This window comes from Mus caroli, unplaced genomic scaffold, assembly GCF_978045245.1.
Source record: "Mus caroli unplaced genomic scaffold, Mus_caroli_1 scaffold_4, whole genome shotgun sequence".
In the NCBI taxonomy this organism is placed as follows: Eukaryota; Metazoa; Chordata; class Mammalia; order Rodentia; family Muridae; genus Mus; species Mus caroli.
In genome coordinates this window covers 111835897-111858315 of record NW_028227259.1, presented here as the reverse complement: position 1 = coordinate 111858315, position 22419 = coordinate 111835897, and the positions used below count along the sequence as shown (strand labels likewise).

At 41.2% G+C, this 22419-nt stretch overlaps 1 protein-coding gene across 4 annotated transcripts in view; it reads right to left on the bottom strand.

Annotated features, from left to right (window-relative positions):
* The window catches only part of Btbd8 (BTB domain containing 8), a 71112-nt gene that overhangs the window by 18779 nt on the left and 29914 nt on the right, over positions 1-22419 (bottom strand). For 3 of the 4 annotated variants that reach the window (XM_085836983.1, XM_029477580.2, XM_021162653.3), the window contains exons 5-9: positions 22193-22282; positions 9798-9878; positions 9076-9172; positions 4221-4309; positions 896-998 (exon numbers count right to left, since the gene is read on the bottom strand). In XM_085836983.1, coding sequence (XP_085693109.1) covers positions 896-998; positions 4221-4309; positions 9076-9172; positions 9798-9878; positions 22193-22282 — 460 coding nt within the window. Of the gene's footprint in view, positions 1-895; positions 999-4220; positions 4310-9075; positions 9173-9797; positions 9879-22192; positions 22283-22419 lie in introns of those variants that run through there. The other variant, XM_021162652.3, reaches the window with a different exon arrangement.

Sequence of the window (22419 nt, the reverse complement as noted above, 5' to 3'; positions counted from 1 at the left end):
CAAAGTTGCCCTGAAGGGAGGCAAAATTTTGCTAATGGGTCACCAGGAGCAATTCTCCTTGCTTATCCCCAGTGACTCGTCTTGATTTCTGGATATAGAAATTTTGACTACAAGAAAAACAGCACCTTAAATCCAAGGCTGATTTAGGTACGCACTGCATCTTAGAAGACAGTGCCTCAGGCTGGGAGGGCACTGCCACCAAGCAGGCACTGTCCTTTATCTTCTACAGGTCCTGGTCTGTCCCATCAGACTAGTAGTTTCAGGGCAATAGGGGAGTTCATGGATTCAGTGAGCTACACAAGCATGAGCCTGCTGCAGGCTTTAATTTCTGTGAGTGGATTTCTTAGTCACTGTTGTGCTGTGTAGAACACCAAGATGACAGTATATAGTCATAGATGACAGGTTTAGCAGAAACAGTTAGGGAGGCAAATCCATGTCCAGAGTGAATACCTATTCTAACAAATACAAACGTATCTCTTCTATGAGGGACGTGGCCTAACGTAGATAAACCTGCCTGCTACCAGGTGGATAGCTGAGCCCCTTGAGACATTCCACATGGCATTCTGAACCACCCTGGTGATCTGCTTCCCTGGACTGCTGAACCAACGCACCATCTCCATTTCTGGAACCCTTATGTTCATGAACGTCTACCTCATAGCAGGGCAGCCTGTCTGACTGAACCCCAGACTAGTGAGGTAAGCACTGAGAGTAGCTTCAGAAGAACAAGATCTTAGGGTGGGGATCTCCAGTTTGGTCCTGAGTTATTGTGAGTGCCATCTTGCTTTTACAGAAACATTAAATTCGATTTCTGCATTCAATCCCTGTGAGTACCGCAGACGCATTCGTAAACGTTGTTCTGATGCGCACATACGCACAGCACTCGGGCTATACTCACTAAGGACTGGATCTGCATACTGAGACAAGTTTTCTGAATCTCAGGAGGAACATTTGCAAAGCTTCTTTCCGACCAAAACCTTGCAAAATGGCTTATAATGCAGCTGTTAAAATAAAATAATACAAGTTAGAGGAATGAAAAAATTTAAAGTCAATATTTTTGTTTTCAATCATACAAAGAGTACCACAGATTGTGACTGTCACTTAATTTTATGGGCGCTAAGACAGACTTCATTATATTCCTTGTCAGAAACGTAGGGGGCATGAGGTCACCATGCTTACAGATAAACATTGGAGAAACTAGGAATGTTAATCATGCCGGGGTATCTCCTCAGTGTAAGAAATAAAATATGTCTCCACCCAGAAATCTGGGAGTGAATGTTATTAATGATTTGGTGACCTTTGCTCTATCTATCTTTGACCTCACCCAAATCCTCCAGACTCCTTCCCTAGCTCCCAGGTAACAGAGCCATCCTTAGTGGGACACCACGTGCTTTGTAAAGAGTTTCTAAGTAGCCACACCATAAGCTTTAGTGTGCACCTAGAATTGGAATGATTGTTGCCTGGAAACTGTTTCCTAATAGCGCCGTGTTTAAATATGCTGACAGTAAACCGCCTGGGGCCAGACTCCCACAGTTTGATCCAGTCAGGCCTAACTGAGTGTACTGGCTATTTTTGTGTCAACTTGACACAGCTGGAGTTATCACAGAGAAAGGAGCTTCAGTTGAGGAAATGCCCCCATGAGATCCAACTGTAAGGCATTTTCTCAATTAGTGATCAAGGGGGAAAGGCCCCTTGTGGGTGGGACCATCCCTGGGCTGGTAGTCTTGGGTTCTATAAGAGGGTAGGCTGAGCAAGCCAGAGGAGGCAAGCCAGTAAAGAACATCCCTCCATGGCCTCTGTATCAGCTCCTGCTCCCTGACCTGTCTGAGTTCCAGTCCTGACTTCCTTTGTGATGAACAACAGCATGGAAGTGTAAGCCGAATAAACCCTTTCCTCCTCAACTTGCTTCTTGGTCATGATGTTTGTGCAGGAATAGAAACCCTGACTAAGACAAATTGGTACCAGAAGTGGGGTATTCCTGTGACAACCTGACCATGTTTTGGGGAGAACTGTGGAAGGACTTTGGAACTTTGGGCTTGAAGATCCATTTGTTGTTAAGAGCTCTGTCAGATGTGTAGGAGCTTGGAAGATAATGCTGAGAACAGTGCAGAAGATGGAGGCCTGGTTTGTGAAATTTCAGAGGGAAAATTAAAGACTCTCTTCAGGGCCATTGCTGTTTTTATTGTGAAGATTTTGTAGTTCTGGTTAGCTGGGGCTGAAGAATCAGCTGTGATTAACAAGATACCAGAACTACTAAAGCAAAAACCTTGCATTACTGGGACTATTGATGCTGGTTAGCTGGAGCTAAGAAATTAGCGGTGATTAAGAAGAGACCAGCATCGTTGAGGTGACATCTTCTGGGAAGTGTTTTCTGAAAGCACAAGGAGGCTGTGTTCCAGAGATAGGCAAGGTTGTACTCCTTCTGCAGTGGGACTTGGTAATGTGTAAGGGTCACCCAGGTGGTACTGGTTTTGAAGGTATGAAGGGGTCACGCAGAGTAGCTGAGGCTCGGCACTGTGAGAGGCCATGGAAGGCCATTGGTGAAGGTGCAGCCCCAGTTGTAATTGAAGGCCCAGGACTGAAGGGGTCACGCAGTGTTTTGGAGATGCCAGTACCACGAGATGACCACCAAGAGCAGCAGCAGCAGTGGAGTACAGGCATCTGGAGCCCAGAGGACGACGTGTGTGCTACAAAGGGCATGTCTGGAGAAGTGACCCAAGCCCTTGGAGGAGCCCAGAAGATCGTGAGTTGGATCCCAGACGTTGGACAGTTGGAGATTGATTTTTGCTTTGATTGTGACTGTGCCTTGGTATTTTCCCTCTTGAAGGAAGAAACTGTTTTAGTGGAGCCCACAGTTAAGAGACTTTTAATTGTATAAAGACTTTGGATTTTAAAAGAGATGGATATTTTAAAGAGATTGAAATTTTAAGAATATGTAAAGACTGTGGGACTTTTAAAGTTATTTAGATCTTGGGGATGAATAAGAATGTAAGGGTTGAGGCTTACTAGTGATGTGTTTGTGTGTCAAGTTGACAAGGGGTCAATTGTACTGGCTATTTTTGTGTCAACTTGACACAGCTGGAGTTATCACAGAGAAAGGAGCTTCAGTTGAGGAAATGCCCCCATGAGATCCAACTGTAAGGCATTTTCTCAATTAGTGATCAAGGGGGAAAGGCCCCTTGTGGGTGGGACCATCCCTGGGCTGGTAGTCTTGGGTTCTATAAGAGGGTAGGCTGAGCAAGCCAGAGGAGGCAAGCCAGTAAAGAACATCCCTCCATGGCCTCTGTATCAGCTCCTGCTCCCTGACCTGTCTGAGTTCCAGTCCTGACTTCCTTTGTGATGAACAACAGCATGGAAGTGTAAGCCGAATAAACCCTTTCCTCCTCAACTTGCTTCTTGGTCATGATGTTTGTGCAGGAATAGAAACCCTGACTAAGACACTGAGTTTTCATTCTCATCTTTTCAAGGCTTATTTCCTTGCTGGCCATGATGCTTGCAAGAATCCCCGCACCCACACCCACATCTGCACGCACAGCTCATCCACAGAAACAGGTACTTAAACCCGAGTTGATTATGTGCACATTTTTACATAGCCATGGTTCATCGTCAACGAACCCACACATTTTAAGTAACATCTGAATCCACATGCCTTCTCAATTGGTACAACTAGTTAAGAACTAACTCCTTGAACTTTATGGAAAACACATACCAAGATTAAAATTGCCCCCGGATTTTGGAGGGTAAGAGTATATATTATCTATACATGTATACTCTCTATAAAGGACACACATGTATACATGTATACTCTCTATGAAGGACACACATGTATACATGTATACTCTCTATGAAGGACACACATGTATACATGTATACTCTCTATGAAGGACACACATGTATACATGTATACTCTCTATGAAGGACACACATGTATACATGTATACTCTCTATGAAGGACACACATGTATACATGTATACTCTCTATGAAGGACACACATGTATACATGTATACTCTCTATGAAGGACACACATGTATACATGTATACTCTCTATGAAGGACACACATGTATACATGTATACTCTCTATAAAGGACACACATGTATACATGAATACTCTCTATAAAGGACACACATGTATACATGTATACTCTCTATAAAGGACACACATGTATACATGTATACTCTCTATAAAGGACATACTAACAGCAGTACAGAAGATAACTCACCTCATGCAGTCAGCAAAGAGGCTTTCCACGCCGACTGAATGAGCAATCATTAAGCACTCTAGAATCGATGCCCACGTTCTGGGAACAGGCTAAAATTGATAGAAAATATCATAGTTAATCTCTTTAATTTACAGAGATTGGAAGTATTTGGTTCATAAAGAAAATCTGATTTATATACTTAAACCATAATACAAATACATACAATTCACAACTTAATAAACTTGGAATTTTACTTTTTGGAGATCATGATGTGAAATTAGACAATCCAGATTCAGAAAAAATAACTATAACATGCTTTCTCTCACATGTAGATATAATTTAAAGTTCATATACACCTCTGTGTGTGTGTGTATGTGTACATACATGTGTGTTTCTGTAGGACACCATAGAAAGGAGACTATGAAAAAATGATGAAGGGGTATGGGGGAGGGGCATCAAGGGACAAGAAAGCACAGTGGGATGTGCATCGCATAAAAGCCAAGTGGACTGTGTGGTGGGAAGACGAGAACCACAGAGGGGGCAAAGATGGGGGCAGTGGGCAGAGGTAGATGGTTTTTATGTTTTTAATTTATAAATTAATTATTTTTATTTATTTACATCACAAATGTTGCCCCACTCATGCCCCCCTTCCAGACAGAGTGTTTCACCCTCTTCTTTCCCCTCACCTCTGAGCGGGTGCTCCCCTGCCCCCATATGCCCCTTCCTGTGGCATCAAGTCTCTGCAGGATTAGGTGCATCTTCTCCCACGGAGGTCAGCCCAGGCAGCCCTCTGTCTGCTGCATATGTGCCAGGGCCTCAGACCAGCCCCTGTGTGCTCTTCAGTGGGTGGCTTAGTCTCTGGCAGGTCCCAGGCCAATTGTTAGTTTGTTTGTTTCAAATCATATAAACACTACTGCTAATTTATAAGACACGGTTTGAAATACACTTACTTCCTACACTTAATTCTACATCTGGAATTAACTAATTCCAGAAATATACTTGCAGTTAGTGTCTAATTTTTTTCTTAAAACAAAACAAAACAAACCCTTCCCATGCAAAAACCTATACATAGATGTTTAAAGAGGCTTTAGTCACACGTTGGGGACAACGGTAAGTGGACTGTAGTACCTCCATGCAATGGCACACTCAGCACTGAAATCTGGACAGGGGAAGCCTGCACACAATCACTGAATGTCAATACAAAGCCGATCTGTAAGGCCTGATTTCAACCACCTACTATTAGGTCCCAAGATCCAACCTCCAAAATGCATGCCCTAACTGTGCCCAAACTGACATTCTAGGCTCAGCACAGGCTGGATTCTGACAGGGTAAACAGGATTGCTGCACACAGAGCAAAGCTTCCTCTCAGCGTCCTTCAGACACCCTGACACCAGTCTCTGCCACCAGGACAGCCTCTTCCCTTACCCCCCTTACCCTGGCAAATGGGGCATCTAGCTCTTCATTAGCACATAACTGTGACACATCAAACCGCAATAACCGCAAGGCTCCATGGGTCCCTATTAACACAACCACCTCCTGTAGCTAAACAGGACTTCCAGAGGAGGGAGGGGGATATCAACCCACCCAAAAGCTGTCTTGTCTACAAGATGAGCAGAGATAAAGATGGAGCAGAGACCGAGGGAACAGCCAACTGTGACTGGCCCAACTTGAGCCCCATCCCACGGGAGAGAACCAACCCCTGACACTATTAATGATACTCTGCTGTGCTTGCTGACAGGAGCCCAGCATAATTGTCTCCTGAGGTCATCCAGCAGCAGATGGAAACAGAGCAGAGACCCACAGCCAATCAGGAGGAGCTCAGGGGAGTCTTGTGGAAGGGTGAGGGAGAGAATTGAGTGAGCCAAAGGGGTCAAGGACACCACAAGAAGAGTCAACTAACCTGGTCCCATGGGGGCTCAGAGAGTCTGAACCACCAACCAAAGAGCAAGCCTGGGACTAGATGTCTCAGGGAGGAGTGGTAACCAAGAAGGGGAGGCTCTGACTTCTCTGAAGAGAAAAAGAGGGGATAATGGAGAAGGGATTTGTAAGGGTGGGACTGGGAAGAGAGGAGGGAAGGGTATGCAATTGGGATTATGTGTGAATAAAACAAAGTATGGAAGAAAACCACACACACACAGAGACATACATACATAAAGATACACAGACACACACACAGACACACACACACAGAGACATACACAAACACAGACATACACACACAACAGACACATACATATACACACACCACACACACACACCATACACACACACACACACACACACACACAATCAAAGCCACCAGGCTTCTCTGGCCTGCACACCCTGCCCCACACACCACGGCTACCCTAGAGTGTCAGGCTGTTCCAGGTTAAAGCTTCCTCTGTACCAGAGCTACCTGCTCTTTATAGCACGTAGTGCTTTTCCTGATTTTCTGCTACTCCTGTCCCAGACAGGCAGCCACACCAGCACTGTGAACTCCCCTGTGGAGAGACAGCCATGAGGCACTTTCGTGTTTCCAATAATTCGCCCAAGAAGAGGGACAGTTAGGTAGTTTCCCTGTGTCCTCTCTTAACGTCTAACAACCTGAGAAACCCAACACGCATTAGTTAGTTACAGTTGGGAGTTTACAGGACAGTAAAGGTGATCAGTAATCTATCGCTGAAGTGTACTTTTAAATACTCTTCTAAAAGCAGAACAAAGCTTCTTCCTTCTAATCAGGTCAGCAATTTCAAACTTTAAAATTAAGAACTACTGTTAACTTGATCTTTCCCTTGTTAGGAAGGTATCACATTAGTGTTTAAGAACCTAATGTAGGGCTTGGGATGTAGTTCGGATGGTAGAGAACTTGTCTAAAATGGGGGAAGCCGGAGGTCCAAACCCTGGCACTGTATAAAGCAGGTGTGCTTGTGTTTGCCTGTAGCGCCAGCACTGAGGAGGTGAAAGCAGGAGGTTACATTCAACTTCATAATGAGTGTGAGGCCAGCCCAGGGTGCTGAGATCCTGCCACAAAAATTATTAAAATAAACAACTGAATGTACATATTTTGCTTTGCATATTAATGCTTTTCTTTTTAAATTTTATTTATTTATTTATTTATTTATTTATTTATTTATTTATTTATTTTTAAGACAGGGTTTCTCTGTGTAGCCCTGGCTGTCCTAGAACTCACTTTCTAGGCCAGGCTAGCTTTGAACTCACATATCCACCTGCCTCTGCCTCCCAAGTGCTGGGATTAAAGTCATGGCATTACCACTGCCTAGGCTTACTTATTTATTTGTGTGTATATCTGTGTGTGTGTTTTTTGCCTGTAAAGGTCAGTCACTGTGATGCATAAATGAAGACTTAAAGTTTTTTTTTTTTTTACATATGGTAACATATTCAAAGCTTCACTTATGAAAATATATATAAAATCTACAAAGCAGTAATGTTTGAAATTGGCTCAGCAGAGTCAGGAATCATCTTCTCAAATACTCCTCATCAGAACAACCCAGTTTACAGTAACTGTAGTAAGCCTGTCCCACAGAAGGACATGCCAAATGTGGAGATGTTTTCCAGTGTCTTAATAGAAATAACCACCCCCTTTATTTTCAGACAGTAGAACTAAGAAGTCTGATCTTGTAATTTTCAGTGTGATGGCTAGGTTCTCACATCACGTGGGAGCCCTCAAATCCATTAAAGTGTTGGCAAATGATCTGTCCAATTAACAAAACACTAAGTGGATTACTGAAAGTATAATACAAGGAGCTGCATTTAATTCGACAGTCATGAACATATTAAAATAGATGCACCTGTGTGTAAGGATTACTTACAGAAGAGACTTTTATAACGTAGACAGGTATAAACCAGTTTCTTAAAGAATCTCAGCTCAGAATGGACACTAATACAAAACATTTTTCCCAACTATTACTTTAACCACATCTGTTAATCTTTTTTTTCTAGTAGAGTGCTGCTTTAATACTTCTGAAACATCTGACCCAAGCCTTCCTCTCCTCCCAGACTAAAGCTGTGGCCAGGGAGATCTAGAATGGAATAGAGCATGGCTCAGATCCCAGTCTTCTGTTCCCTGGGTCTGACTCCTGTGGAAGGGGCCTGCATGGCTGTGAGCTCCTTATGCGCTTAGGCAGAGACTGAGAGGGTAGGGAACGGTCCTTCTGCTACTCTCATTCAGGGGACAGAGAAGGTCCTATCTAATGTCAAAACAGGTTTAAATGTTATTAAATAACTAACTGAGTTACAAGTCAGACAATGGGAATAGTGTATCAAGTATCTAATAAGAAAGAAATACAATATAAACAATTCTTTTAAGAGTTTTTGTTCATTGTAAAATAAATTTATGCTCAGTGAATTATAAAGAAAATTGGCAAAATAAGAAAAGCATAACTATATGAATTAACTTACATTCACAAAGTATATTAAAGAATGGCGAATCTAAGACTAATAATGTATGTACAAAGGCTCTTTCTTTAGACAGTAAAGTTTGCATGTTTGCAAACCAAAACATGCCCAAACTCCATCAGACAAGGGCTGTGCTCAGCCACAGCAGAGGGAAGGGGGAGAACCAATTAAAGCCTTGGTGGGGCTCTTGGGGAGACGGGGCCATGACAGCTTCCCTTTCTCGCACTGCCAAACTCAGCATGAGGCCTAGCTGTGCACTCTTTCAATTACACAAGATCTTTAAATACCATCAATAAACTCCCATGTCAATTTGACTTTTCTTAAAATGATTACATTTAATTTCTGATTTTATATGCATTTCTTGTGTTATTTTTCAGCAAGAGTGTTTCTTAGCTAAATTGTGACAATTTTAAGTATGACTGTATCCAAAGTTCAAAATCTAACACATATTAACTGATGATTTGTTAGAATTAACAATTACCTTCTGAAAGAAATTACAGTAATCTCTTCTTAAAACATAGATTGCTACTTCTCTCAATCCTTCCAGTCCATACATATCAGCCACGTTCAGTATCTGACTAAAATAAACAGATATTAACTGATAATTCCCAAATGTAAAATCAAAGAATAATGCATAATAATTTCTTGATAATATAGTATGTCCAGAAAAAAAGAATCTGAATTATAACTCTAACTTTTTGCTTTACATTGTTAGGTCAAAATCATCAGCACTGACAGATCTTCTGCTTTGTGGTGAGGGGGGAGGAGGTGGAGAGGCCTTATCCCCTCAGTAGCACACAGAACAATGGAAAGCCCTCTCACAGCTATGCTCTCTTTAAAGTTTATTTTATGCGCATGAGTGTTTTGCCTGCATCTATGTCTGTGCACCACATGCATGGCTGATGCCCTTGGAGGCCAGAGGAGGGCACAGGATCTTTTGGAACTGGAGTTAGAGATGGTGAGCCTCCATGTGGGTACTGAGAACTGAACCAGGCTCCTCTGCAAGATCAAGTCCTCTTAACCACTGAGCCATTTCTACAGGCTCATACCTACTGTTTTTACATATTCCCCAAATATAGTCAAAATATAGCAAAACAGACAATAAAAGTGAAGTTTCTACTTCATTGATTCTTTGCAAAATAGTTCAACAAAACAGAACCCACATAACTTTTATGTTTAAACTTACCAAAATGTAATACATACCCAACATTAGCCTTTTCTGGAAAATCCAAAGTTCCTCCATATATAAAGTGCATCATAACATTCATTTCTACATGGGTTATACTGCAAGAAGAAAATAACTTTCAAATCTAGAAACACTTCAGGTTTAATTAGTACCAATGGCACATTCTACTTCCTCACAAACTTGAAGTGCTAACCTCTGGTCTTCAAATACCATGTTAAATATTTCATTAATTTAAAATCAGCAGCTAGACTGGGCATGGTAGTGCATACCCTTAAACACAGCATTTGGAAAGAAAAGGCAGGAGGATCTCTTCAGTTCAAAAGCTTTGTCTATGTATCAAATTTCTTATCAGCCAGGGCTACACAGTGAAACCCTGAATCCAAAAAAAAAAAAAAAAGCACAAGGGCTGGAGAGGTTGCACAGTGGTTAGAGCACTTGTGTGTATATTTGTGTGTATATACATATACACATATATTCATATACATAAAATAAAATCTAAAAAATTAAAAACAGCAACAATAACCCCAGAACCTATCCTATGGATTTTTATATAAGTTGAAAATGTTTTATGTTTAAATTTTTCATACTCTCTGAGAATTTCGCATATTTTTATTTTTATCATATTCTGTCCAATTCCCCAAGGCCTCCCAGATCTCCCCCAATTTTTTGTTTTTTCTCTTAAAAGTCTAAGCCACTAAAATCCATGGAGTAATCTGTGGTCCAACTGCTCCTGCCCATGGGCCCGCCCTAGAGTGTGGCTGACACACTGTCACTCCGTTGAAGAAAATCGATTACACGTTTCCCAGCAGTTATCATTTGTGAAACGCTTCTCAGGTAGGGATAGGGCTTTTTGTGCCTAGTGTAGCTTGGGCTGAGGGTGTCTTGTGCATGATATCACAGTCTCTGGGAGCTTTCCTGTGGATCCGACTTGTTGTGTGGAAACGGACATTTCCTTAAGATCATGCACTACTCCTGGCTCTCATGGTCTTCTGCCCCCACTCAGCATAGAGCATTCCAAAGTCTCTCACTCTCTGCATGTTGCTGTGGATCTCTCTTTGATGAGGTAGAGCAGTATGTAAGAGGAGCCACTTTATGGTTCATTGACAATATCAGTATCTGTTCCACCTCACGAGTGGACCTCAAACTTTAGAAGTGGTTAGCTACTCTCTAACATTCATACCACTGCACTGTGGGATGTCTGTCAGGCAGATCATAATTGCAGTTCTGAAGGTTCATAACTGGGTGTGGCTGAAGATTGATTTTCTCCTTTAGATGTAGGTATGACATCTTCTAGCGCTCTGAAAGCTGGCCAGTGGAGATGAAGCTTCCAGTTGGGTACTAAGCTACATTCTGCCATGGTGTATACAATAAGTATGCAGTGTCTTCAGCAAGAGGGCCTTACTGTCAAGTTGTGAAGGGTAACCAGTGATACTGGTAATATCCTTTAGTGTCTATGGAAGGCCTAAGGGACTCCTTTGGGGAAAGACTCAAAAAACACATGACCCCTTTGCAGCACTGGGACTTTTATTTGGCATCATATGGTATCTAGCTGGGATACTGTCTTCCTCATTATATGGTGAGTCTTTTAAAAGTCCTTTTATGGGGCTGGAGAGATGGCTCAGCGGTTAAGAGCACTGACTGCTCTTCCAGAGGTCCTGAGTTCAAATCCCACAGCCACATGGTGGCTCACAACCACTGGTAACTTGATCTGATGCCCTCTCCTGGAGCTTCTGAAGACAGCTACAGTGTACTCATAATAAATAAATAAATAAATAAATAAATAAATAAATAAATAAATCTTTTTTAAAAAGTCCTTTTATATGTATGTATACAACTGTTCTACAACAGTAGGTTGCATTTGGCTTTTCAAAAGTCTTTGGTGTTAGCTATCCCTCTCCATATTCTGCATGTAGCCTATCCTCCTATCCCAGACTCTTTAAGCCCCCTCTTCTATCTTCCCAGTAATCTATTTATAAACCCATATTCTATACCCCCTCTAACCCTCTATTCCACCTGGTCCCTTGCTAGCTACCTAATGTCTGTGGGAACTGTAAATGATGCACACATATCTAAAGCATAAATGCAAACATCTACACATGAGGGAAAACATACAATGTTTGTCTTTCTGGGTCAGTGTTCCCTCACTCAAGATGGCTGTTTCTAGTTCCGCCCATCTACCAGCAAACTTCATTTGAATCCTATCCCTTTGTGTACCATGTTTCATTAGCCACTCATTAGCTGTGGATCCAGGCTGTCTCAGTTTTGGGCAATTATGAGTAGAGCAGCAGTTAGCATAGATGAGCAAGTAAGTGTGTCTGTTGTTAGATGAAGTCTTTCGGGTATATACCCAAGAACTGTATAGCTGGATCTTTTGGTAGATTTATTTTCAGCTTTTTGAGGAAACACCATACTGATTCCCATACTGGCTAACAAAGTTTGTGCTCCCACCAGCAATGGGTAAGGGTTCCTTTTGCCCCAAATCCTTACCAGCATGAACTGTCATTTGTTCTGTTAACCTTGGCTATTCTGAGTGAGATGAAATGTAATCTCAGTGCGGTTTTAGTTTGTGTTTCCCTGGTGGGTAAGGATATTCAACATTTTAAAAGTATGTCTCAGCCATTTGTGGTAAAGAGGTCTCTCTTTAGCTCTATACTCCATTTTTAAATTGGGTTATTTGTTTTCTTGGTATTCAGCTTTTTTGCTTTTTGTTTGTATATTCTAAATACTAACTTTGTTAGATGTATAATTTGTAAAGATCCTTTGCCATCTAGTAGGTTGACTCTTTCCTCAAAGGAAAGTGTCCTTTGCTTTAGAGTCTCACAAGGCCCCATTTGTTGTTGGTCTTAGTGCTCATGCTCTGGGAAACCTGTTCAGACAGTACTTTCCTGGGCTAATGAGTTCAAGCCTATTCCCTACATTCTTTTCTGAGATTCAGGATATCTGATGTGATGTTGAGGGCTCTGATCTGCTTGGCGTTGGGTTTTGAATATGATGATAAGTGTGGATCTCCTTGCATTCTTCCACATGCAGCCATCCAGTTTGACCAGCACCATCTGTTGAAGACGCTGTCTATTCTCCAGTGTGTTATGAGGACCAGGCTTTCTATTCCAATTACACTGATCAATGTGGGTTTTTTTTTTATACCAATACTATGCTATTTTTATTAGTACAGTTCTGAGGACAACTTGAAGTTGCGGATGGTGCTAACTCCAATGGTGCTTTTATTTCTCAGTATTATTTTATTCCAGCTAATCCCTCCCCCCCTCTGTGTGTGCTTCTATATAAAGTTAAAGATTATCTTCTCAATTTCCCTGAAGAATTGTGTGTAAATGTTTATGGGGGCTGTGCTGAGTTTATAGGTTGCTTTTGATAACATGGCTTTTCTTTCTTTCTTTCTTTTTTATTAAACTAAATTAATCCTACCAGTGCGTGAACATCCATCTTTTAGTGTCTTCTTTAATTTCTCTCTTCAATGCTTTAAAGTTTATATTATACAAGTCTTTCACATGCTTCATTAGAGTTACCATGAGATGTTTCTTCTAGGCTATTGTAAAGTTATTGTTTTCCTGAATTCTTTCTCAGACTGTCATGTGTATATAGGAAGGCTACAGATTTTTGTGAGATATTCTAGTACACTGCTGAAAGTATTTATCAGCTGTAGAAATTTCCCCATGGAGCCCTTAGAGTCATTATGTAAAACATCATATTGCCTGCAAGAAAGGACACCTTAACTTCTCCCCTTTTAATCTATCTCCTTTCATCTCCTTCAGCTGTCTTCCTGCTCTAGCTAAGGCTTCAACCATTGTTCTGAACACATATGTCTTGTATCCTTAGTCTATCCAGGACTTCTCATCATAAAAGGATTTTGATTTCTGTCAAAAGATTTTTCTGCATCTTCTTCCAGACTTCTTAAGTTAGAGGGGACTTGAGAGGTGGCTGTCACACACACAATCTCTCCTCAGCACCTTTGATAAACAGACTTCAGGTTTACTTAAAATGAACACCTTTGTTCATTAGAAGGGCCCTTGGTATAGAAATTCCTTAATTACAACTTATCAGAGGGTCTAGCTTGGCTGTTGTCCTGACTAGGTGAAAGAATAAAAACATGACTTCAGAATTTACACGTGTTAAGTATAGGATTCACTGATGCTGACGTGATGACCTCTGCTATGGTTTGAATATAGATTGCTCACTCTAAGTCATTCCCTACCACTGAAAACTCTTACTTATACTCACCTAGACGGCAAAGACAGACCTGTAGTGGTCTGAAAGAGAATGGCCCTGAGGCTCATACATTTGAATGTTTGGTTCCCAGTTGGTGGAGTGTTTAGGAAGAAATAGGAGGTGTGGTTTTGTTGGAACCACTGTGGGTGGGCTTTGAGATTTCATATGCCCAGACCCAGCCTCTCTCTCCCCTCTCTCTCCCCTTTCTCCTCTCTCCGTTTCCTGTTGTGGGCCAAAGGTCGTATACCGTTTGACTTTCTTGGATCCACAGGAGGAAAGTGTCTTCTCACCCCACTTTCTGCCTAAAATCCACTTGCATTCCATTACCTACACTGCTATTACAAGAATTTTGCAAGACACAGTAAATCTTTTATAGTGTCCCACACAGAGAGTTTCACAAGCCCACAGAGTCCAAATTTCTCAGCTTCTTATACAGCTCTTTATCACACACCTCCAGTTCTCTCCAAAGCTTTCTGACACAAATGAACTTCCTCATTTTCTAAACTTGAACCACTTAAATCCCTCACACAGCAGTGCTGTGAATGTGCACTGCAGGCTGTGTCTCCTGTATCCTCACACAGCAGTGCTGTGAGTGTGCACTGCAGGCTGTGTCTCCTGTATCCTCTACACATCACTGGTGTAAGTGTGTACCGCAGGCTGTGTCTCCTTAGCCACCACTATAGATTCCACCTAGAAAACAAATTAGTCAAATAGCCCAGCTTAAGTGAGCAGATTTAAAGCACTGTTTATTCCAGTTAAAATGTAACCAAACACTTATGGAAGACAAGAACATTAGTGAACTCAGTTAAAAAGGAAGCATCTAAGGCTAATCAAATGCTACCATCTGAACTCCAAAGTTTCAAGTTCCTGTGCTTGTTGATGGGAAAACACAGGACTTGATTCTCCCATCTAACTGTTCATTTTCTGTCAATGTACGCTTATTATTTATTAACAAGCAGGCTGTAGTCTAGACATAGAGGCTTATAGTCTAAGGTAGTGGTTCTCAAATTCCAAATTCACAGCCAAAAGCAACCTCTGTAAGATTTTGATTTATAAAAATGGAAATGCTTGAAGTTCCTTATGGAAGTGTTGGTCTGTGGCTCAATTGTATTTTTTAGTTTCTCTCACTAGAATTTCCTTCCAACTCTAAGGCACAAGTGAAATCATGATCACAGGACTCTTGTATCTCTGAGTAACTACCATGAAAACTCCACGCCCTTTCTGCAAAGGCAGACACAACTGCATTCTAATCTATACAAAGGAAGCGGGGCTGGGAAGACTGTTGGTAAAGTACTTGTTGTATAAGCCCAGGGGCCCGAATTTGGATTCTCAGAACATAGCCTGCTTATTTAAGTGACTTTTTAAAACTAATTTAGCAATGTCCATTTGACTTTCCAATGAATAAGTTTGTAAAACAGATCAATAGTAGCTGAGCCATAACAAGAGGAAATATCTAATACTTCCACCATAAATTAAGGCCAGAGAGTGGCAGGTAAGAGTAGATGAGCAGTAGTTGATGCCATTTAGTTCTTCCCCACTGATTTCTTATGAACAGACCTCATCTTTGAAAGCTGGGTATGAGCAGTTCACCCTCCCAGGCCACGGGGATGGCTGGGGAGCACTGATGCATAAGAACTTCTTGCTCGTATCCTTATACTAAACTTAGAAGCCTCGAAGAAAACAGTTTAGAGTTAAAGGAACACAGACTTTGAGGATTTTAAACTCCAGTTCTAATCTTACATGCCTACTAGGAGGTTTGGGGTTCTAAGAGCAGAGTTTGAAAGTCATTAACACATTTGGAAAGAATATTCTAAAGCAGTCAAGAGCTGTGGATGGAAAGACTTCCAATTTCCTCAGTGACTATTGTGGAATGAATACTAAATTAAGAATCATTAAACCACAAAGCATTTCTACTAAAAATCAGGAATAAGACAAGTATGCCCACTCTCTCCTTACCTGTTTAATATAGTGCTAGTGGTCTTAGCTAGAGTACTACGAGGTCAATGGGATTCAAATAGGAAAGAAAGAAATAAAATTATCTTTTTTTGTGAACAGTATGAGTTTATACATGAAAGGTTCTAAAAGTTCCACCAGGAAACTTCTATAGCTGATAAACACTTCAACAAAGTAACAGGATACAAAATTAACACAAAAATCAGTAGCCTCCCTACATACAAACAGACTGAGGAAGACTGAGAAAGAAATTCACAGTAGCTGGGGTGTGGAGGATATACTGGGATAACTCTAACCAAACAAGTGAAAGCCTGGCACAGTAAAACCTTTACACACTGAAGAAAGGAACTGAAGAAGACATGGGAGCACAGAAAGATCTCCATCTGTGGATAGAGCAAACATGCTGCAGACAGCTGCCCTACGGAGCCAACCTACAGATCACTGCGCTCCCAATCAAAACTCCAGCACAATTCTTCACAGAAATTGAAAAAATAATCCTAATCTTCATACACAAACACAAAAAAGTCCAGGATAGCTAAAGCACACCCGACTTAATAAAAGAACTGCTGGAGTAGCATTGCCATCCTCAATCTTAAATTGTATAGCAGAGCTGGAGTAATAAAAACAGCATGGTATTGGATAAAACAGCCACTGATCAACAGAATCACACTGAAGGTGCAGATGTAGTCCACTTGCTTATGGATACCTTGTTTTTGTTTTGTTCTGTTTTTTAAATGAGCTAAAACTTCACATGACAAATGGTGCTGGTCAAATGGTATGGCATGCAGAAGAATGAAAATAAATCCCTGCCGATCACTCTGTACAGAACGGAACTCTACACAAGGCCAGATGCCTGGAGTCCTGAATCTGATAGAAGGAAAAGTGGGGAATAGGCACAGGAAAAGATTTTCTGAACATAACACCAATATAACAGAGATGAAGAACAATAATTAATAAAAAAGACCTCATGAAACTGAAAAACTTCTACATGCCAAAGGACACCACCAACGAACAAACTGGAAGGCTACAGAATGGGCAAGATCTTTACCAATTACATATCCAATAGAGGGTTGATATCTGTAATATATAAACAACAACAAAACACTGGACATCAAAAAATTGACCCTATTTAAAAGCAGGGTTTAGAACAAAGCAGAGAGTTCACAAAGGATTAAACTAAGCAGAGTCCTCATAAGATGAATGGCTGAGAAACATGTAAAGAAATATTCAACCTCCTTAGTTATTAGGGAAGTGCAAATCAAAAATACTTAGACATTTTGACACCATTTTGTCACTAGTCAGAATGGTCAAGATCAATAAAACAAATGACAGCTCATGGTAGCAAGGATTTGAGAGGTGGAGGGGGGAAACTAATTCATTGCTGGTGGGAATACAAACGTGTACAGCCACCATAGAAATCAGTGTGACAGCTCCTCCAGAAGCTGAGGACAGACCTACCAAAAGACCCAGCTATAACACTGGTGATGGCTATTTCTGCTAGCAACTTGACTCCATCCTCACAGAACTTTTCTTAATGAAATCATTTGAAGGAAAAAGATCTACCTTTAATCCAGGTCATTTAAGGTGGGAAGACCAGAGGAGACACTCACCTTCATGGACAGAATAACTGCTGAATTCTTGTACTTTCTATTGGTAGACAGTCACAGTGAAGTGGGCCAGAGGAGACACTCACCTTCATGGACTGACTAACTGCTAGGTTGTTGTGCTTTCCATTGGTAGACAGTCACAGTTGGACTAACAGCACCCCAGCCTGTAATCCAGTCTAAATCCCATATATGTATATAATCATTCTACCAGTTTTGCTCCTATAGAGAACCCTGACAAACACACCAGTCTTAGGCATATGGTCAAAGAATGATACTACATGTTTGTTGCTGTTCTATTCATAATAGACAGCAACTGGAAAGAGCCTACAGATTCATCAACAAATGAGTAGGGCAACAAAAATGTGATACATTCATACAGTGAAATAATCAGCAGTTAAAATGAAACTATAAAGTTGGCAGGTAAATGATTGGTGCCAGAAACAACTGTCCTGAGTGAGGTAAGCCAGCCGAAAGAGATGATCACTTTTTGCAGATGATATGATAGTATATATAAGTGATCCTAAAAATTCCACCAGAGAACTCCTAAACCTGATAAACAGCTTCAGTGAAGTAGCTGGATATAAAATTAACTCAAACAAGTCAATGGCCTTTCTCTACACAAAGGATAAACAGGCTGAGAAAGAAATTAGGAAAACAACATCCTTCACAATAGTCACAAATAATATAAAATACCTTGGCATGACTCTAACTAAGGAAGTGAAAGATTTGCATGATAAGAACTTCAAGTCTCTGAAGAAAGAAATTAAAGAAGATCTCAGAAGATGGAAAGATCTCCCATGCTCATGGATTGGCAGGATCAATATAGTAAAAATGGCTATCTTGCCAAAAGCAATCTAGAGATTCAATGCAATCCCCATCAAAATTCCAACTCAATTCTTCAATGAATTAGAAAGGGCAATCTGCAAATTCATCTGGAATAACAAAAAACCTAGGATAGCAAAAACTCTTCTCAATGATAAAAGAACCTCTGGTGGAATCACCATGCCTGACCTAAAGCTGACCTAATTGCTACAGAGCAATTGTGATAAAAACTGCATGGTACTGGTATAGTGACAGACAAGTAGACGAATGGAATAGAATTGAAGACCCAGAAATGAACCCACACACCTATGGTCACTTGATCTTTGACAAGGGAGCTAAAACCATCCAGTGGAAAAAAGACAGCATCTTCAACAAATGCTGCTGGCACAACTGGCAGTTATCATGTAGAAGAATGCGAATTGATCCATTCCTATCTCCTTGTACTAAGGTCAAATCTAAGTGGATCAAGGAACTCCACATAAAACCAGAGACAGTGAAACTTATAGAGGAGAAAGAGGGGAAAAGCCTCGAAGATATGGGCACAGGGGAAAAATTCCTGAATAGAACAGCATTGGCTTGTGCTGTAAGATCGAGAATTGACAAATGGGACCTCATAAAATTGCAAAGCTTCTGTAAGGCAAAAGACACCGTCAATAAGACAAAAAGGCCACCAACAGATTGGGAAAGAATCTTTACCAATCCTAAATCAGATAGGGGACTAATATCCAATATATATAAAGAACTCAAGAAGGTGGACTCTAGAAAATCAAATAACCCCATTAAAAAATGGGGCTCAGAGCTAAACAAAGAATTCTCACCTGAGGAATACCGATTGGCTGAGAAGCACCTGAAAAAATGTTCAGCATCCTTAATCATCAGAGAAATGCAAATCAAAACAACCCTGAGATTCCACCTCACACCAGTCAGAATGGCTAAGATCAAAAATTCAGGTGACAGTAGATGTTGGCGAGGATGTGGAGAAAGAGGAACACTCCTCCATTGTTGGTGGGATTGCAAGCTTGTACAACCACTCTGGAAATCAGTCTGGTTGTTCCTCAGAAAATTGGACATAGTACTACCAGAGGATCCCGCAATACCTCTCTTGGGCATATATCCAGAAGATGTTCCAACTGGTAAGAAGGACATATGCTCCACTATGTTCATAGCAGCCTTATTTATAATAGCCAGAGGCTGGAAAGAACCCAGATGCCCCTCAACAGAGGAATGGATACAGAAAATGTGGTACATTTACACAATGGAGTACTACTCAGCTATTAAAAAGAATGAATTTATGAAATTCCTAGGCAAATGGATGGACCTGGAGGGTTATCATCCTGAATGAGGTAACCCAATCACAAAAGAACTCACACAATATGTACTCACTGATAAGTGGAGATTAGCCCAGAAACTTAGAATATCCAAGATACAATTTGCAAAACACATGAAACTCAAGAAGAACGAAGACCAAAGTGTGGACACTTTGCCCCTTCTTAGAATTGGGAACAAAACACCCATGGAAGGAGTTACAGAGACAAAGTTTGGAGCTGTGACGAAAGGATGGACCATCTAGAGACTGCCATATCCGGGGATTCATCCCATAATCAGCCTCCAAATGCTGACACCATTGCATACACTAGCAAGATTTTGCTGAAAGGACCCTGATATAGCTGTCTCTTGTGAGGCTATGCTGAGGCCTAGCAAACACAGAAGTGGATGCTCACAGTCAGCTATCAGATGGATCACAGGGCCCCCAATGGAGGAGCTAGAGAAAGTACCCAAGGAGCTAAAGGGATCTGCAACCCTATAGGTGGAACAACAATATGAACTAACCAGTACCCCCGGAGCTCGTGTCTCTAGCTGCATATGTATCAGAAGATGGCCTAGTCGGCCATCTTTGGAAAGAGAGGCCCATTGGTCTTGCAAACTTTATATGCCTCAGTACAGGGGAATGCCAGGGCCAAGAAGTGGGAGTGGGTGGGTGGGGGGGGGGGGGAGGGTATGGGGAACTTTCGGGATAGCATTTGAAATTTGAAATGTATATAAAGAAAATAGCTAATAAAAAAAAGAGAAAAAAAAGTGTGATGGGGATACTGAAGTGTAGCTCTCCACAGTTGATGGCTTCTGGTGGGGACCAAGGAGGGGAAGGACTCAGTTCTATCTGAGAGTGTGACCATGCTCCAGTGAGTAGACAGATAACACAACTTGATCTTGTTTACCTTTTTTCTTTCTTTTCTTTTCTTTTCTTTCTCTCTCTCTCCTCTTTCTTTCTTTCTTTCTTTCTTTCTTTCTTTCTTTCTTTCTTTCTTTCCTTCCTTCCTTCCTTCCTTCCTTCCTTCCTTCCTTTCTTTCTTTCTTTCTCGAGACAGGGTTTCTCTGTATAGCCCTGGCTGTACTGGAACTCACTCTGTAGACCAGGCTGGCCTCAAACTCAGAAATCCGCCTGCCTCTGCCTCCCAAGTGCTGGGATTAAAGGTGTGCACCACCATGCCTGGCTCTATATAAACATTTTTTAAAAAAAAATTGGACTTTACATTCTGTAACAATGTCATAGACTCATTTAATATCTAAAAATCTGTATAAAATATACAAGAAAGGTTTACAACAATTGAATAGATCATAGAAATTCTAGTTACTTCATTCTAAGAGAATTCTGAGAGACATAAAAATAAAAAGGCATGTACAAAAGTTAGATTCTAAATCAAACTAGTATTATTCCTTAATTTGAATTCTCATTGAATTCAGTTTTAATAGGATATATTGACAGTTTTAAAAGTAGATGTCTAAAGCATATGAAACAGGCCCTAAACCAGTTTCTGAAATTAGCACAAAGCAGCTACTCCTAAAGATATGTGGCTTCTGCCAGTCCCACCTCTTCTCTTCTCAAAGGAAAACATCATCAGTCTGGCAGACAGGCCTTTCAAGTTGGGTTGTTTGTTTGTTTGTTTGTTTTGGGTTTTTTTTTTAGATTTTTAAAATTTTTATTTATTTCTATATGTGCTGGTACCCATGAAGTCCAGAAGAGGACAGCAGATCCCCATAGCTGGAGTTGCAGGCCTCTGTAAGCTGTCCAAACATCGGTACTGGGAACTCCCAGAGGGTCCTGTGGAGAGCAGGAAGGTCTCTAACCACTGAGCATCTCTCCAGCCCCCTCAAGCTGTATTTCAACAGTGATAACAAAGGTCACCAGCAGGTATGCCTTTTTACTCCTCTTACCCACAGGACAATGAAGCTTTATGCCTGCCAGTTAAAATATCCCTTAATCTGAATGTGTGCACTATGCATGTGTGCACTATGCATGTGTGCACTATGCATGTGTGCACTATGCATGTGTGCACTAGGAACTGACTGTGTCCTCTCCAGATCAGACGTTGAAGCTCCAGCCTTCAGCACAGAAAGAGGAGGCCATTGGAAAGAGATAAGCTTAAATTAAGCAGAGGGTGGAGCCTGGATAGGACAGAGTAGTGTTTGGAGAGATACCACAGAAATCCTTTCAGACAAGACAAATGGCAAACACCCCAGGAGACACAGGGAGCAAGCTAAGGAAGCCTTGATGACCCCTCAGCCTTCACAAGTGTGAGAACCGGTGTGTGGTGCTGCAGTCTCTCGGCTCTGTTTCAGGGCCTGAGCAGATTCAGATAAGACCTTGATTACTAAGGGATCCTCTGCCTTTAGCTTTAGAAAAACGTCAGTTCTGAAGTTCTACCATCTAAGATCTGTTTTTCTGAATGCAGGAAGAATGCTGTGTGTAAGTGTCATCTGTAATCTTCTACAGTCATGCTGACTCATGAAACATTATGCTTACTCACCCTTGAAGAGTAACACACTCTTGGGAGCTTTCAGCCCAGCAGCCACTCAGCATTGCAGCAAAATAACTCGACCTGGCACTTAAAATGGCCCTAAAGAGAGAGGATGGAAACAGGTGAGCATTTACATGCTGTGCAAATGGAGATCTTACAAAATTTTCATTTTCACCTCTTTAAACATCCTATTTGTCTTGTTTGTACTGACTGATAGAATGCCTATAACAAAAATT